The sequence below is a fragment of the Sminthopsis crassicaudata genome, chromosome 4 (genome assembly GCF_048593235.1).
Source record: "Sminthopsis crassicaudata isolate SCR6 chromosome 4, ASM4859323v1, whole genome shotgun sequence".
NCBI classification, from domain to species: domain Eukaryota; kingdom Metazoa; phylum Chordata; class Mammalia; order Dasyuromorphia; family Dasyuridae; genus Sminthopsis; species Sminthopsis crassicaudata.
The window spans coordinates 134,982,845-135,002,367 of NC_133620.1; the positions used below are offsets into that span (position 1 = coordinate 134,982,845).

Consider the following 19,523-nt stretch of genomic DNA (forward strand, 5'->3'; position numbering starts at 1 on the left):
TCTTTATTTAAAAGGCTGCATGACTTAACAAAAGCACAGCACATAAATTCTTTCATGTCAATTTCTACATCTTAAAGTTGAAAAAGTGAAATGAACTTTTATCACAGAAAGAAAAAGAAGAAATGAAGAAAAGGAGGAAGAAAGGGAGAAAAGGAGATAGGGAGGGAGGTGGAGAGGGAGCCACATTTGCTCATATTTCAATAATTTCCCTGGAATACTTTGGCCTTAGTAACTTTGTAAGATTCTTTCCTACTTTTTTTTGTTCTTGGCTGTCTAGATATGTCAGTTATATATAAAAAGAAAACTATATCATTTATTTGGAGTTTGTTTGTAAAGAGTAGATTAGACAGATTTGAAAGAGTACTCCTTAAAACACTAAATGTGAAATCACAGACAATTTGGCTACCTCAAGTCGTCTTCTTTCACCATTAAAAAAGTTGTCTCACAAAGATTCTTTTATTTGCCATACCCGCAAATGCTAAATTCCATTGCCATTTATTTTATAAATCAAATTGAAATCCCAATTTCATTTCAAGAAGAGCAACATAGAAGGATTGATTAAACTAATTACATTACAAGACAGTTTATGATAAGGCACAAAAGTGGGATTTAAAAAAGCAGGGCATTCTAGTTATTCATGAAATGAACCCACTGGAGAACTATAAGCATCTCACTTCTCTAAAGGGATCTCTCTGTTGGTTAGTTTTACTGAGCTGGTTTTTCTTTTTTCTTTTTTATATCTCTGTTATAGAAATAGGTTTGTTATATAGGTAAATGGCGGAATGGGGAGTATATTTGGACATGTGATATAAAAACAAAAGAATAAAACAAAATTAAAGGTGTATCTCTCCTAATGTATATCCAAAAAAGTGCCACTGACAAAAATATTTAAGTTATCATAATATATGGCCACTTCTTCTGTAACTGATGGTCTTAGCAAGTAAATATTTTCAATTTAACTCTGTTTCAATGCAAAATGTTAAAAACTTTAATGACTAGATTAACAATAGAAAAATCAATAAGAAAAAAAGGACAGTAAATAGATCAGTTTATCTTTATTTTTTTCAAGGACATCTAATCAATGACATTTTACAAATCAAAGGAAAGCATCTGATAGAAATAATAGATTTCAAAGCATATTCAAGTTATTCTTCAGGAAACCCAAAATTACAAAATCTACCATATCTGCATCTTACTGCCTAGCTTTAAATAATTTAAGTTGTCTGATCTCTTTTGAACTTAAATCTACAAGCAACAATGCTATTAAAAGAAAACACATAGACAAAGGAAAATTATTCCATGTGGCTAATGAAAAGGAATTCTCTTAATTTCCAAACTCCTTCAAAAATGTCCCCACACACACTCAAACAAACAAGGTAAGATTCTCTTTTCTCCCAACTCATAATCTTAGAAACTGTTGAAGCGCGGTCTTTTCAGGTTATATCAAGTATGATTGTTGATTTTTCTATATGATCACCGTCTAGGAATGTGGTCTAAAGGCTGAATCTATTTTACTCTGTAAACTGGTATCTATCAGCACTTTTATATTAGATTTTAAGAGGTCTGAAAAGGTATTAGAAGCTATAAGAAGTAGTACAAAATTCTGAGTATCACCCAGAAGCTCCTAAAATGAGTAAAACAGGAGTGGAAATTGCTTGCCAAAGAGAAATAGAATGAAAAGATGGAATATGAAATGTAAAAACTCAAGAAAAACCTACAACTTAGAATCCCTTAGATCTTAGAAGATAACTGAGTTAGATGTATAGACTTCTGGTCATTTTCCACCATTCACTATTATCTCTTTGGCTATGGCTGTTGCTAAGTACAGAATAACTGGTTTTCTTCTTTATAAAAGGATCATTGTCTCTACTTCCTATAAAGTAACCTACTGAGGAAGGTTTTAAGACAAAGTAGGATAGGGACATAGTGTGACTTCACGGACAAAGGCAAGTTCAGATAAGGAGACACCTTATATCAGTACAAGTCTTAAATGAGCTGACTAGAATACAGAGATTAAAGGACTTGCCCATAGTCACAGTGCCAGCATATACATATATATATATGTATATATATGAAGCTTCACTGGATTCCATATCTTTCTGTTGAGGACAACTTTCTGTCTAATGCAACACAAAGGCTTGGAAGGTAAAAACTAGAATAGTGGGGTCTGTGATACTACACTTTGATAAATTTTAAAGATCTAACTTTTAAAGGCAAAATTAGAGAAGGTTAATAAGTTAAACAAAATGTGATAAATTATAACAATAACCTTTATATCTATATACACATTAATTCCTGAGACTCAATTTAGTAGGCATAGCCTACTAAAGTTCAAAGAATCCTTATGGGACTAAAGGAGTTCCATTATGGTTTATTTAAAAATCATCAATGAATGACAATTATTCTCTTATAAAACTTTTTTACTCATAAAAAATTTAAACTCAAAATGTAATGATTATAAGTAAACCCATGTATCTTCCATTTTTAATTATCAAGAATTCTAAAATTAAAGCACATCTGAATGGCATAAAAGCAAAGGCATGTCTTCTCTTTCTTTTAAATAACATCTTAATATAAAATTAATATGTCAATAAACATTCATTAAGCACTGATTATGTGCCAAGTTCTGCTGCCAATGGCAGGGGATACACAAAATGGCAAAAAATAGAACTTGTCCTATAAAGAACTCACAATATAATGGTCTAGACAACATGTAAACAAATATATATTAACAAGTCAAATATATCTATGTGACTTGTTGGTATGTGAAAGATGAAATATGAAATAAAGAATAAACAGAGAAGATACTAGAAATGCAATGGATTGGAAGTTTCCTGTATAATGTAGAATTTTAGCTGGGATTTCAGAGAAGCCAATAGGTAAAGAAGAAGAGGAAAAACATTCTAGGCATAGAGAACAGCTAAAGAAAATGCATCGAACTGATATGGAATGTCTTTTTTTTTCTAGAGGCCAATGTCACTGAACAAGAGGATGTGGATGGAGAAAAAGTAAAAGAAGATAGAAAAGACTGAAGGGCATTAGTACTAATGAGACAGCAGCTGATTTAAGTAGAAAGTATGGGTTTAATCATTCTGGAAAACAATATGGAATTATTTTAATAAAATGCATAAAATTCCAAAAATTTGACTTGGAAATAGCACTCATTAGGCATAGGTCACAAGGAGTATGAAAAAGGAACACACATGAAAATATTAATAGAACCATTTTTCATGGTGATGAAGAACTGGAAACAAAGTAGGTGCCCATCAATTAGGACATGTCTAAATAAATGTGGTACACGTAAGCAATGGAATATTGCTGCATCATAAAATGTGAAAAAAAGGATAAAAAGACAAAAGAAAAAAAAACAGAAAAAATAATAGACTACAAAACTATAAAAGAAAAAAAATTAACAAAATGCATGAAAAACATGAATAATGACCAAGAAAAGCTGTGAAAAATAGATTTTAAAATGTACTTTCCTTCCTTCTTTCTTTAAGTAGTGACATATATATAGCCACAATCATCTGACCTGTAAATTAGTCATTCTGAAAAGAACAGAAGGTTAAAAACAAACACTATAGATAAAATTTGTGGTTTTTTAAAAAAAATGACCTTTGACTACATAATAAAGTTAACCATAGTTTTTTAAATCTTTAAACAAGATGTATTTATTTTAAGTACAATATTAATAATGTTTAAAATAGGTTATACCAATTCATAAAGATCAATTCACAATACATTTTGCTTAATTAACCCCAAAACTTAAATGTAAAAGAGTTAAAAATTAATACTGTAATTTAACATATATGCATTTTAATAAGTATTTAAAGCACTAACATACTGGGTAAAGGCATGAAAAGAATAAAAGATGCAAGTCGCTCTATCCTAAAGTAATAGCATGGAAATGCAGTATAGGATGCATAGAAATTGTTTACAGCAGGTAAACAATATTAGAAAGCTATGTTATAAAATAAATGTGACATAAAACCATGAAAAGTAGTGAAAGGAACAAATTGTTTAAGGAAAAAACTTATTAGAAAAAATCTGAGAAAACTAGAAAGCACTATGGCAGAAATTTGTCTTTGACTAACACCTTAACACCATACTCCACAAGACATTATTACTGGATATCAGATATAAACTTAATATTAAAAATCATATAATAAAAAATGAGAAAAGAAGCAGGTTATATACAGCTCCAAGCTATAGATATTCTTAATCAAGCAACAGAGAGAGGCAATTTTAAAAAGATAAAACAGAAAATTGGCTACATAAAACTAAAAAGCTTCTGCATGAACAAAATCAACACATCTAAGATACAGGAAGTAATAGAATGGGGGAAAAATTCTTTGCATCAAATTTCCCTCATAAGGGTTTAGTTTCCTAGATATAAAAGTAAAATAATGGAAGTAAAATAGATACACACTAATTGGGGAATGGTTAAACAAAATTATGGTATAGGAATATAATGGAATACTACTGGCCAATAAAAATTTATATTAGTGATAAATACATAGAAGGAAAGAAAGAACTAAATAAACAAATGTAGAGTCAGCAGAGCCAAGAAATAAATGTATAGCAATGTAAATGGAAAGAACCACATACAAAAAACTCAAAAGCAAATTTTTTTTTTCCAAATCATAAAAAGTAAGCAGAATCCAAACTGAAATGATATGAGGACATCTCCAGCTCTCCTTATACATGTTTTGAGGCTTTTAAAGTGTTTTTAAGTTGAGTCTGACTTTTTTTTAATCTTTCTAAAAATATATGCGCTGTAAAATGGCAAAAATGACCCAAAATGACAATGGCCAAAGTTGGAAAGTTTGTAGAAATATAGTTTTGCTATCCATAAAAAAAAAGGGGGGCGGGGGGAAAGAAGGGGAAATCAAACTATATTTTGTTGTTGATAGTCAAGTTAATTTTTTTACTCTATGACCCTATCTAGGATTTCCCTGACAAACTAAGTGATTCAGCCACTTCCTTCTCTAGTTCAAGTAGCAAAGGAGAAAATTAAGGCATAGACAGTAAAGTGACTTGTTCAGGGTCACATATCTAATAAGTGTCTGAAATCAAATTTCAGCACAGGAAGAGGAATCTCCCTGGATCTGTGCATGGTACTTTATCCACTGTGCCACTTAACTATCTCAAAGTAACCCTAGAAATAAAATTTAACACATTAGCAACAGTTTTCTTTATATAAGTTTATGTTCCTGGAAGAGTTGCTTGAAGTCAAATTCTTATAAACCTCAATTGATTTTTCCCATAGAACAGAATGATAAGATGCAGGTTATGATACCTACCATTTAGGAGTCTGACCACAAACAAGAAAATTACATAAACTTCTTCTTCCCAGTAATCATCATAAAAATATTAAATTTCAAAATCCAAAGAGAAAATTTCCTCATTTTGGAGATAAGTATTCCCAAAGTCAAACATACTAAAATAATTCTTCAAGAAAAAAACCCTAGTCAACTAAAAGAACCAGGACAAGACCACAAAGTCACCTAATATTTAGTCCATTTTTACTTCCACCAAACCATTGGATTCCCAATTTTATTTCAAGATGTGAAGTCTGACATTTTTATTTAGTTCAACCAAAACATGAAGCAGGACTCAATTAAAAAAATAAGTAAACATACCCTCTACAATCCCACAAATACAGATTTCATTTTACAAATATAATAAATGCTGTAATGATAAATAAATTACCTAGGTAGTGCACAGAGGATAACATTCTGGATTTGGATTTGGCAATTCAGTGTCAGATCTTACTTCTTATGTGACTCTGAGAAACTCATTTAATATCTGTGTGTTTCCTTATTGGTGAAATGCAGATAATAATAGCAACTACCTCCCAAGGCTTTTGTAAGGATAAAATGATATAATGTTTATAAAGTGTTTTGCAAAGATTAAAGTGTTATATAAATACTATTATAATTAATGATAATAAATTACAAATCTATATAACTTTATTTAATTTGATGGTAGCCTTTTGTCATTGAGTGTTTTACCATTACTAAAATAATCTACTACTATAATTTTACTATGATCATAGTAGGTAGAAGTAGAAGTGACAGAAGATGTCTGTGAATCTTTTAACATTAAAAAAGGAGCTCTCACGTAGGAAAAGACTAAGATTGATTCACACTATTTAATGTTTCTTCTTAATGATATACAACAACTAACAACCTAAGACTGTACAAAGTATGGCAGATATCAAAACATGAGGGACAAAGAAGTTATTAAAATTTCTTTAAGTTGGCTTTAATAAGCTAAGTAAGAAGAATCAGGAAAGACTTGGAGGACCTGATGATGATGCCTTAAAAATTGGGTTTAGGAATACTTCTATTCATCTCTTCTGTTTTTATTCTCATCATTTTTTCTATGGAAAGATAGAGGCATTAAAAATCAAGTTGTTAAGGAACTGGAAACAGTGGATATCCATCAGCTGGAGAATGGTTGAATAAGTTATGGTATGTATATGAAAGCTATGGTATATTATTGTTCTGTAAGAAACAATCAGCAGGATAATTTCAGAGAGGCCTGGAGAGATTTCCATGAACTGATGCTAAGTGAAGTGAGTAGAACCAAGAAAACATTGTACACAAACAAGATTATGTCATGATCAACTGTGACAGACTTGGCTCTTTTCAACGGCAAGATGATTCAGACCATCTGCACCCAGAGAGAAAGGACTTTTTTTTTTTTAAACTTTTTTGATATGATATTTCTTTTGCAGGATAAATGTGGAAATGTGTATAAAAATTGTACATGTTTATTACATATTGGATTACTTGCTGTCTAGGGGAGGAGGTGGGAAAAGGCAGGGAGAAAAATTCGGAACACAAAGTTTTGCAGGAGTGAGTGTTGAAAGCTGTCTTTCCATGTATTTTGAAGATATTATTAAAAATACTGAAAAATTAAAATTAAAAAATTCTTGTTAAGAAAATGAACTTTATTTGATTTAAGTATTTTTGGTAGTGATAGGGGATCAAATCTTGAATAGTAAAAGTGTTTACAAATTAATCTAAAATAATCTAATCAAATCTAATCTAAATCTAATCTAATCAAAGAAATCAAATTGTTGGTCTTTCTACATTTAAAAGCAGAATGTCTTTCTAATTTCTTCAGCTGCTGTCTCATCAGAAGAAGCAGTTCATCTTTCTACAGTTCTGGTATGCAAAGATTATTTGTTTTTGAAATGCATGAACTGACTTGCACTGATTTTTTTTATCCTTTGATTCCTTACTATGTTGTTTGTTCAGCATGTCAAGTAATCTCAGGACTTGAAGGATGGCCAAAAATGGCACACAAGTACAAAATCTAAAGTATTTTTATTTCAGTCACAATATTACTTGATCCATTATGCTAGGTGAGTAGAACAATCACTTACACACTGCTTTTTTCATTTCATTATTCATTTTTAAGGACTTCATATTTATGGAGATGTTATGAAAAGAGAATAAGAATCTCTCTATACCACAGTATTATTTCTCAAAGCAACCATCTTATTAAAAATGTTTTAGGGGAATTATCGTTTTAAGAATTACTTTAAGAGTCCAGTCACATGAAATCAATATCATTATTTTAATTAAAAGAATATACATATTAATTTTTCAAAGCCTGGAAGTTACCTTAAAAATGTCATTTTCTCCTACTTTTTCTAATTCTCCTTTCTCTGTGTCACCATTTCCCCTCTCAAGCCAAGACTGAAAGAAATCCAAAGGCTTTAGAAATTGAGCAAAATACATTTCAATTTGCCCATAATATGAAAATGGGCATAACTTCTGGAATTTTACAAGTGAGAATTACTGTAAGTTGAGGCCTGCCTATGTACTCTCAGGAATGGAGTTCTGCAAGCATGCCTGTACCAGTAAACTCTGAAATAGGGTTTACACTACTTTAAATTAAGAATCACCAGTGACTTAGATAGGGTAGGGATAGGGAAGAAGTGATGAATAGGAGACCCTATCATTGAAAAGTAACAAAATTTTCTGAATTCAAGCCAAGTTAATTTTATCATCCTTATCTGTAAATGAGCAATAACCAATTAATATGTACAAAAATTATTTTATCTCTATAATGTTTAGCTTTAAAGAAGTTTGTCTTTGTGCATTGAGAAGATGAGGAGAAGGTAATATTAGAAGGAGAAGAACTGACAAAAACAACAAAATAAAACAAACAAACAAACAAAAGCTCACCCTGAATTTATTTCTTTAAAAATCTGAGAAGGGTGAATAGAGATAGAGAGATAAGCTGTCACTTTTATGTCAATATGATATTATTAACCTCATCACCAGGTCAGACAGTGAGTCCTTTTTCCAAATAAATTTAGAAACTTTATAAACAAAGAAAGATTAAGTAGATAGTTAATATGCAAATGAAAAGGAAAACCTTAAAAAAAAATAAAAAGCTTCAGGATATAATTGTCAAGGCATGTAAAGTTTTCTGTAACACAAAAAATAGGAACATGGGATTCTCTCTCTCTCACACACACATACAAAACATTAGATTTACCTAATTTAATTCCTTCACTCCCAAATTTATTTATTATTATAAAGAGAATACAAATTCTATTAGGCTGAATTTTAAGACTATGCAGACGACTTAGAAGTTTAGTTAAAAAACAAAAGAACATTCCTTTTTGTGATGGGTCAGACTGTGAGAGCTATTGGCTACAGTAATCTTTAGTAATACTCCTGTTTACCCAGCTAGTCTGAAGGATTATGGAAATGAGTTCACAAGAGCTGACCCTCTAGGTTTATTAAATATTCAATGAATATTCTGTATGCATGCTGGGCATTAAATAAAAAATGGAAAATATAGTAGAATACCATATGTGAAATATTTCAATACCGCAGTAGCTCCATTTTAAATAATTTATTTTAAATCATTTTGTCAGATACCACAACATGAAAATCATAGATTAAGGGCATAACCTTAAAGTTTTTCTATCAAATATTTAGATTCTTATCAGGTGTTAATTTAGCTTGTTTTTCCCTTGGTTTAATATTGTTTATAATATTCATAAGCTCCAATGAGTTATTATTACCCCCAGAATACCAGCCTTTTGGTCATATCACTGTAGCAGGTCATTTAAAATACAAGTACAATATGTCGGTTTGGTCTACATGATAAGTATTTAAGTCAAAAAGTAAGAAAAACAATTAAAAGCAAATATTAAGCTGTCATCATTTCATAGACTAGATATTTGGTAACTGCCAGAATAAGAGGCTTGAATTTTGCATTTTCCAATCAGTTATTTAGCATTATGTAATTCTCAACTTTCTGGTCTTAAAAGCAGAGATTAATTAGTGCCTCTATGTACCCCAACATTTCATTTTGCAAACAGAAATGACCCTATTTTAAAAGATAAAGATTAATAACCACATCACTTGGTACTTAAGAAATTATGACAACAAAGAATTATTTTATATCCTTTACATTTATATCTCTTTTTAAATTTCCATTTACATCTTTTATATCATTTCACTATTGATGCTTGGGTAAGATCAATAAACTTGTGTACAACTGAACCAGTTCCTGAAAAATAAAGTATCTTTCATATGCTATAGGATCATATAATGTTATATTGTTGATTGTTTGTCCTCAATTTGCTTAAATAATTATTGAAAATGAAGATGAAATGGAAAATTATAGAATGCCACTTAATCACTACCACTTGAGGCAACTAAAATTTAAATGTCATTTATCAGCGACCTCTTTTTTTCTTTCCCTGATTATCAAAATCAAATGGATTATGAAACAATGAGAGAATCAAATGAGATGATATATGTAAAGCCTTTTGCAAACATTGAAATACTATATAAACGCAACCTATTATTGTAATCCTTCCAGCACCTGGACAGTCCCTGCCCCCTTAATAGAAAAAAAACAAAACAAAACAAAACAAAAAAACATTAGGTCTTCTCACCCTGAATTCAATTCAAAAAGGGGGAAAAATAGAATTCTAAAGATCTAAGTAAATGAACCTAAATTTTAAATGATAAATTCCTTTGTTTCAAGGTCATCAAATCTAACTGGCTAAACTAATGAGACCTAGATAACAAACTACAACAAACTACACACCTTGAGTCCAAAGGCAGCATCCTCGGAGGCCAAGACTTCAACCTGAAATTATAAGGAGAAAAATCATTTAGGAACTAACAAAAATCTTCTCTGAGCCTAACTAAACACAGAACTCAGAACACAGACTCGGTCTGGTACTAAGAGTTCTGATATAACTTGTAAGCTTGCAATAAGGAAAAGGACTTGATCAAAATCGGACATCCAGGAGTGAATGTTTGTGTCATTCAGTCTTTTCCAGGGACTGAATATAAAGACATTTGTGGATTTAGGCCAGGGTTCCATAGCTCCTTCCTTACTTTAGCTATAATAGAGTAAACTTCTGCCAAAGGAGTAAGAGGCTAAACTAACAGATCTGAATCATTGATACTAGCTTCCTGTAAGAATGGAGAAAATCAACATGATTTATCTACTACCAAAACTGTCAAGAAGGATCAGTACCATTTGAATATTTGCTACCCCTCATTCAAATCGCAAATGTGCTGAATATGTTCTTTTGCCTTCACAATAAATGGAATATAAGTCTTATAAGTGAGATTTATACTCCAAGAAAAAGTTTCATCACATCTGAAAGCTAACCAGTAGTTTCTTGTCCTGTCCTGAACAAAGTACACTGTCCTGAAACTCTGGAATGCTGCAGAGCAAGACTTCCTGAGACAGACTAGAAAGGCAAAGCCAGAACAAAAGCTGGTAGGTAAGAAGTCACAAGCAACTAATTTCAACATTGTAACTGAAATTGCTTGTGGGTGATCTTGTGAATTAAGATACTCATTAATTGACAGAACTGGGAGGAATAATACTTATTCCTTTGTACCATAATCTTCTTGCTTAGTAGATAAAACTCTTCTTTTTTAAATCTAAAGAGAACTAGTGCTCATAAGAAGAAAAGAATGTTTAATAAACTGAAATGCTTCAAGGGTCTGCATGGCAAAATTTGTCCTGGAGTAGGTTTCAACATCAGTTACAAACAAACAGTCATTTGCGGTTGCATTAAAAATGAATGAATGAATGAATAAGAAGATAAATCAACATGTGAAGATAAATAAGATAGCTGAGAGTTTTTGACAGTTCATATACCATGTTAAAATATACCTATGCATATGCCATAAAACAAAACTGGATTTCTCTTCTTAAGGAATGAAAATAAAAAGGTAATCATTCCATTAAGAACTGAATCCAGTTGGAAAGTAAGATTGGTTAAAACAAAATACAGAAACAAATCAATTACAGATTGCTTTGGTGTATATGTGTGTGTTTGAGGTTTGGTTTTTTTTTTTTATTTTGTCTCAGTTACCTGATAACTAACTAGTACTTCAAAGTACAAAATGCTCAAAGAAAATTTGATTTAAGTAATGAGCAGAGGAAGAAGAAACATTAGATAAAATGAAAATGATTCACTGCCATATACTAAAGATGTATCTAGTTAAACATTAAATTGTTGAATCAATGAACATAGTAAAGCAAAATAATAAATTCTACTTGTTTACATTTTAATTCCCAAAGCTAATTTATTTAATTCCAGAAACTATGCTTTGATACTATGAACTTAATAAATAACAATTATTTCAATTATGAAAATGTTTGAATTGAGCGAGTCAAACACTTCCTATTAGGTATCTAGATTCATTCAAAGTTATGAACTCTTTGAAGATACAGACCAAAAGTTTACACACAAAAAATTTTTAAAATTTAAGTCTTTTCTGTTGTAGACAGTAAATAGCATGTGATTCAAAAATCTACCCTGTAATCTTAAAACAGTAAACTAGTATCAATAAATAGAAAATCAACAAGGACCCAGGCCTCAAGGAAGTACTAGAGAAAATTAGATATATATAAATATAATAGAGGTTAAAATGTTTTTAAAAAGGCCAGAGACATTCAGTTGGGGAAGATTTTGTGCTACAGGAAAATAGGGCTTAATTAAGGAAGAAGGTGGCCCCTAAGGTATTATACCTAGAAAGAATAGAATTTCTCCTTCATAGCCCCAAATGCTATATCCAATCAGTTGACAAGTCTTTGACACACCTTTCCAATCTATTCCTTGCTCTCCATTCACATAGGCAGAACTTACAATGCAAGCCCTTCCCTTCATTCTCTTCAGCCATGTGTTCTAATTATGAAATTATTATCTACATTTTCCAGAACAGCCTTCAATGAAGGCCCATCACACATAATGAGAATCTTCTAGTTCTCTTAATTTGGATGGATGTCAAAGAAAACACATTAGCTATCAAGTCATTGGCCCTTACTCAATCCATGGTCCTGACATTTTTTTCTCCTGTCTTTAATTCACATGGTGAATCCCTTCCTTTTATCTAACTTTTTGTGAGTATTGAATCCAACAACTTTTCCAATTACCTAGGTTTGAAACCTAAAAATCACTCTCAATTCTTTCTTCTCTTCTTTCATCTCTGTACAGTAACTTGCCATGTCTCAATTATTTAACTCCATAATCTTTCTCCATCCATCCAATTCACTCCACATCACATTTGTTCAGGCCCTTACCTTCTCCTACTTGGACTATTGCAACTAGTTGTCCTACTTCACATTTCAAGAGAAGAAACTGATATTGATAAAATATCAAACTATAAAACTATCCTAAATGAGAAACTGCCATCTTTTTCCCTTGCCTCTAAGAGAACATAGAAACATCTCTAACTTTTAAAGTTAATAATTTGTCTCTCTTTTGCTTTTCCAGGCTTTTTTGGATACTACTCTCTCACCATGTACAGAGTCAAAATGCTCTATTATTGTTGTTCACTTGTACTTAAAATTCACATTCCTGCCTTTCCTCAGATGGCCTAACCTTCCTGAGATGCATTTTGCTTTTATCCTCAACTATAGAAGCCTACCTTTCTTCAAAATCAAGCTAAAATGAGTTCTCTAAAAAGCGTTTTTAGATACATATATCTCCCCTGCCCATAACTTATACTTACTTTGTATAAATTTTGTTTCTGCTTCCATGTGTACATAATATCATTTTCCCCAGTAGAATGTAAGTGCCTTATTTGGGGCCAGAAACAGTTTCATTTTGATTGTTACATTCTTAGAGCATACACAATGCAGATCACAAAGTGGGTATTGACTATACCCCCAGAATTAGGAATAGGTATGGGCAAATGAGCAAAGATTGTAAAGGGCATTATTGGCTCTATCTCCAGTTAAGTTTGAATGAACAATAGTTGGAAGAAAAAGAAAGTTGGAAGCCATATAATGGGGGCCAAGATATCTTGTAAAACAAGGTTTTGACAAAATAACTCACTATCTTATGGAAAGGATGAAGACATATGAATTAGATAATGATATAATCAAATCAATTCTGTACTGATTGGGTTGCTAGATTCCAAGTAGTTGTTAATAGTTCCATGTCACACGAATATGGTAGGAGGTCTTCAGTAGAGTGTCCTAGAGCTGTGTGCTTAGTCTTATGCTATTTGACATTCTTACCAATGTTTTATTATAAAATAACATTATCACATCTGCAGATGGCATAAAAATGAAAAGGATAATCAAAAGGTAAACTGACACTACCATATATACTATTAAAAGGGACATGACTTCCAGGAGTACAGAGTTGATGCCATGTCCTTGTCAGACTTCATCTAGATCACTATATGTAAATTATGTGTAAATATATAGAAAGACACTGGAGAGTATGCAGGAGGGTACTCCTAAGATGGGAGAACTGAGTTCATGTCATAAATGAAACTCAATGGTTGAAGAAACTTTAAATGTTTAGTATGAAGAAGAAAAGGGACATGATTAGTTATCTTCAATGTGATTTGAATTATTCTGTTTGGCCCTAGGGGGTACAAGAAGCAATGGATAGAAGCTGTAAAGAGTCAGTTTAAGAATGAATGTCAGGAAAAACTACCTAACAATTAGATCTCATCCAAAGTGGAATGCAATAGGTCTCCTTGAAAGAGCAAAATCAGTAAAAAGATTGGGAATGATGTGTGTGTGTTCATTTTGTAATTTTAATGAAATGATTGAAGAAAGTCAATTAGAAGGTATCCTTGAAAAACAGTAATTCTGAAGCTACCTTGGAGGTCAAACTCAAAGGAGAAGTTGGAAAAGGAAGAGTCAAGGATAACTGAAATTTTGCATCAGGCTAATTAAGACTGTGGTAATGCCAACAGAAACAGAGAATCAGAAAGGGAAGTCATTGACTCCATTATGGACATGCTGAATTTGAGATGTCACTAAAATTAGATGTCTATATAGGCATTTCTTATAGTAGACTTATTTGTAGGACTGAACAAGAGGGAATAGAACTTTTGAGAACATTATGGGTTTTTAGGATATGTTGGGGAACTCCCATTGAAAAAAATTCCTTCTCTAGCAATGTGTATTTGAAATCCTTGGCAATTTAAATTTTTTCTTAGAAGTATTGAAGAATTAAGTGCTTTACCTAGACTCACGCAGGTGGATCCTAGTAAATCTGAACTCAAGTTTTGCCACCTCTGAAATAAACTCTCTCTATACTATTACATAGATGATTAAATGGTACCATGGATAGAGCACTGAGCTTGGAATGAGGAAGATATCTTTATAAGTTAAAAAAAAAAAACAAAAAAACCTGGTGACACAATCACGTATGCCTCAGTTCCTTATCTCTAAAGGGTGATGGACAATAAAATGGACAACAATTCTAGTCTCTCTGCAAAGAAAACCCAAAATAGAGTCACAAAAATATGTGACTGAAAAAACAAACAATACTTTTCTACAGTGTTCCATTATGTTCCAAAAGCATACACAGTGTTTACCATATCTCTTAAGACAGATAAGATTTTTTTGTAAATACATTCAAGTACATTTTCAAATACATTCAAATATGCAATTGTACACTAGCAACAATTCTAGTTTCATATTTCCTTCATGATGTGCAGATCAATAAACAGACATTAAAAAGATTGAAGTTGGCTATAATTTGACTATCTCAAAATTATCTGAGTTTAAGCTTTACCTAAAAAAGTTTACAAATGGAACTGAAGATAACTTTGGTGATCACAATATCTTGGATTATGATTCTAATTATATATGAGACTAGGAAAAAAAAAACAGTCATTACCTAGCATGATGTAATAGAAACAGAACAAGCAAAAGAATCAGGAGCTCTGACTTCAAATGCAAATTATGACACTATTACTACTATTATTACTATGATGTCACTTTGGGCTAAATCATTTAGTTTTTCTGGGAATCAACTTAATTACTATAAATAGGAGGAGTTTGAAAGAGATGCCTTCTGAGTTCCCTATTAGCACTACAATATTTTGGTTCTTTATCAAAAATAAACATAAATTAAAAAATAGAAATTGAGCACCCTTTCTTACCCCAGATCACATACCAAAGAAGCAGTATCAAGCTTCTAAAGCAGTTTTCAGAAAGTAGCAATATTCTCTTTAAAATAGTGTATTTGATCCAATGGTGCTGTTTTTAAATGAGTATTGGACTAATGGCAGAATACCAAGTTTCTAGAACCAACTATATTACTAATTAGATGTATAATAATACTGGGTAAGTCAATTGATCACTTTGATAATCAATTTCTTTAGCTGGAAAATGAGGGAGTATATTATGTTATACAAAAACCCTTCTAGCATTAAGGGTTTTGAACTTATACACTGATTAATTTAATATATAGATATAATATATATATAATATATGCAACTCTATTTCTGCATACTTTATTTTCTGTTTTTATAAATTAGGTTGTACGGTAAGCAAAAGAAAATAACAACTGATTTTATTAACTAAATATTAATCTAAGTTTAATATTAAAGTAAGATGCAATACCATCTAAAGATTATCCCACATTTCTTCAAAAGCCTATTAATGTAGGTTGGATGGAATCCCCCTCTAGTGGGAGTGAGAAGGTATTTCAAGCATCCAGTTAAAATTTTCAGGTGGTATTCAGTAAAGGTAGGCTTCAAAATTTTTCAGTTTATTTTTTAAATCAAATAAGAAAATTATTCAACTTTTCTCAAAGACCAAAAGCCTTTTAACATTTACTTATAAACAAAGATTTACAATGACATATCAATAGTTAAGAGGATAATTACAAAATCCAAAAAATATATTTAAACAATTTCAAATACAATATAAATTTAAATCATTGAATGCTCAGTAATTTGGGGAGGATTGTTGTTGTGAACAAATAAAGAAGAGCATGTGCTTCCAAAACAACTTCAGAAAATGGTATATTAAAAAATGAAAAAAAAAAAAAAAAAAAAAAAAAAAAAAAAAAAAAAAAAGATGCTGCCAACAATGGAAATTGTTAGACTTCAGTATTGTATAGGCACATAGTTTAGGACCTGTATCATTTTTGTAGATGCTTGCTGAAGGAAAAAGGAATAGAGCTGGAGTTTTAGCAATTTTCTACAAATACAAAGCAATGAGAACTTGCTCAACTACTGTTAAGATCTGAGTTAACTTAATTCAGGAAATTATCAGAGGCTCTAAATATAGAAGATAACAGTACTTCTCCAGTCAGGAAGACTCATCTCTCCAAATTCAAATCTGGCCCCAGACCCTAGATATGCAAATCTGACAAAGTCACTTAATCTCATTTGCCTCAGTTTCCTCATCTGTCAAATGAGCAGAAAGAAATGTCAAGCCACTCCAGCATCTTTGTTAAGAAAACTTCAAAATGGGGTCACAAAGAGTCAGCCACAACTGTAATAACTGAACAACATCAATTAGCAGGCACAAAAAATTCAACCCCAGGTCCTGTGGGACTAAATCCAATGCTATTCCCACTGCACAGTGCTGTCTTCAATAATGTATCACTAACCATTCAGAATATAGTAAGCTACCAGCTGTAATTTTCAGGTGGTATGCATTAAAGTTGAATATAAATAGAAGGGTCATTTCTATTTATTCAAAGATAACAAGATCATCACTTGATTTTTCTTACAGACCAAAAAGAGACTGTTCATTCATTATCACTTAGACATATACTAAGATAGTACGTGAAAGAAATTCTTTAATAGGGAGAATTGGATGGAACTTTATGCCAAGGAGCAAATCATTCATTTCTTCTAGGGTCCTATTAACATGAAAAATGAGGGAATAATGATCAAGCTCTCTTTAAGAGAATAGAGGTTTCATGAAAAGATATGTTAGCCATAAAAAGATTTTAATTTCCAGAAAGAAGTAGGTATATGAGTATGAAGAATTACTATTTATCCTAACAAATTATTTTGGGAAAGAAGTAAACTTTGGATAAAAAAACTATAGGCAGAATAGGGACTGCCCTAAGATAATACCCTTAGATCATTTAGCAAAAACAAGTTTAGAATCCAAGAATCTTAGAAACATTTGAGTGTTTTTTTTTTCCAGTAAATCAGATTTTCTCTTAGTAATTGTTCATTTCTCTTTACTTAAATAATTAAAGTGTCTTCCTGAAATCTGCAAAACACTTTTCTAGGATTAAATCCTTGTGAAATAAATTTATACTATAAATTTGAACTATAACTTATATGTGTGTGTGTGTGTGTGTGTATATATGTGTGTGTGTGTGTGTGTGTGTGTGTTATATAACTTAGATAAGTTCTTTTGTTCTGCCTTCAGCAATAATGTTCTCTCCTATCTTATCACCAGAAGTATAAAAATCCTTTTAAATTTTCAAATCACCCATGAAAACAGAGGAACTCCATACTTAATTTCAGAGTTCTTTTTTAAAATACGTAAATATAATGCATATAGCAGTACCTTTGTTTTATCTCTAAAACTGACAGTGGGAATTTCACGTGCACACACACGCACACACACACATACACTCTTCTAGAGATGTTACCCTCACACAAATTAAGAAAATGTACAACCTCATGGAGCTGTGGTAAAGAAAGCACATTCTAAGTCTTAAAATGACAAATAAATGTAAACTATTATTACATAAAACAGTGAGACTAGGGATTGATTATTGGTATTAAAAATGATTGACAAGAGAGTTCCTTTAAATTACAAACTTCACTATATGAATTATGACAATATTTCCAAAAATTAATTTTAAACCATTTTTCTGATTTTATAATAAACCTATAATGATATAATTCTTTATAAAATACTTACAAATATATTTTCTCTTTCAATTCCTTTACCTGTTAAGTGTAATGAGTGGAAATGAATGATAAAGCATATGTGAACTTTATATATGCAAGGCATTCTGATATCTACCCTAAATTAAAATACAAGAAAGACTGACATCTCTTAACCTTGAGAACTGGACAAATATGTAGAAGAAAACAGCACATATGTAAAGAGGGATAAAGAAAGCTTTAAGATATAGCACAGCCAGAAAGTAGCATGGTAGGCCTAGGTCTGAGTAAAACAGGTTAAGTCTTACCAGTCAGGGGCTCATTCCCTTACACAATTTATTTCTGCTGCACATGAAAATCACATTTTGACCCATATAGTGTTCAAGGTTTTAGTTTGGGGAAGCAGTACTAAAACTGTTTAACATATTTAATTTGTGTTTTTAATTGGAGACTGGAAGCTAGGGAAAAAAGAGTTGAATCAATCAAGTCAACAAGCATTTATTTAAATGCTTGGTATGTACCAAACACCATCCTAACTAAACACTGTGGATATAAAGAACGGAAGCAACAGAAACTTATCAGCTTCTGCTCTCACACAGTCTAAAAAAGGAGACAATATGCAGATACCTATGCACAAAGTAGAGACTTCCTGGATACATTGGAAATGACCTCAAACAGAAGTCACTAAGATTAAGGAGGACTGGGAATGGTCTCTTGCTTAAGGAAGTAAATTTTTATCTATTTCTGGGTCAAGTTCCAAAAGGAAGGAACCGTATTGATAATCAACACACCTGATAAAAAGGTAGGAAAAAAGAAAGGGAAAAAGAAGAGAGCATCTAATATATTCAAGGGAAGGAATTTTTCCTTAATAATATTATGAATATCAATCATGATATGAAGTTCCAAACATGGCTGGATGGAAAAAAAGGACAGAGAAGAGTCAATACAAACTACACAATATGTAGCTTATAAGAGGCAGGTCTTTCACCTTTTCTTCCCAGGATTTTATTCAATGCTCAAGTCACCTGTTACCTAAAGGAACTAATTTTTGTTTATACTGAATCAAAGAATCTCCATATATGAAAAACTGTCCTTAAGATTAAATTTTTTTTTTCAAAAAGAGATCACTACTGACAATAGTGCCTGGGTGTGGCTGTAGAAAGCAATAATACACAAACAAAAGCCCTTTCCATATTGTACATATTTTTAAAAATGTTTTCTGAGCATATTAATCAGGAAAAGTGGGCAATAATTAATGTATAAGGTCTCCAAGATCATACACAATTTAATTTAAGAAAATAAATTTAATTTAAGAAAATAAATTTAATTTAAGAAAATAAATTTCAGAGCAAGCATCTCACTTCTTCCATCATGACATTCAGCTCAAATCAA

At 31.3% G+C, this 19,523-nt stretch overlaps 1 protein-coding gene across 9 annotated transcripts in view; it reads right to left on the reverse strand.

The window, feature by feature from the left end:
* ARID1B (AT-rich interaction domain 1B) overlaps positions 1-19,523 on the reverse strand; it is a 523,204-nt gene that overhangs the window by 192,936 nt on the left and 310,745 nt on the right. For 6 of the 9 annotated variants that reach the window (XM_074309444.1, XM_074309446.1, XM_074309442.1 and 3 more), the window contains exon 5: positions 10,093-10,134. The exons of the other annotated variants lie outside the window; for them this stretch is intronic. In XM_074309444.1, the coding sequence (XP_074165545.1) occupies positions 10,093-10,134 (42 nt within the window). The remainder of the gene's footprint in view (positions 1-10,092; positions 10,135-19,523) is intronic. 9 annotated transcript variants of the gene reach the window in all.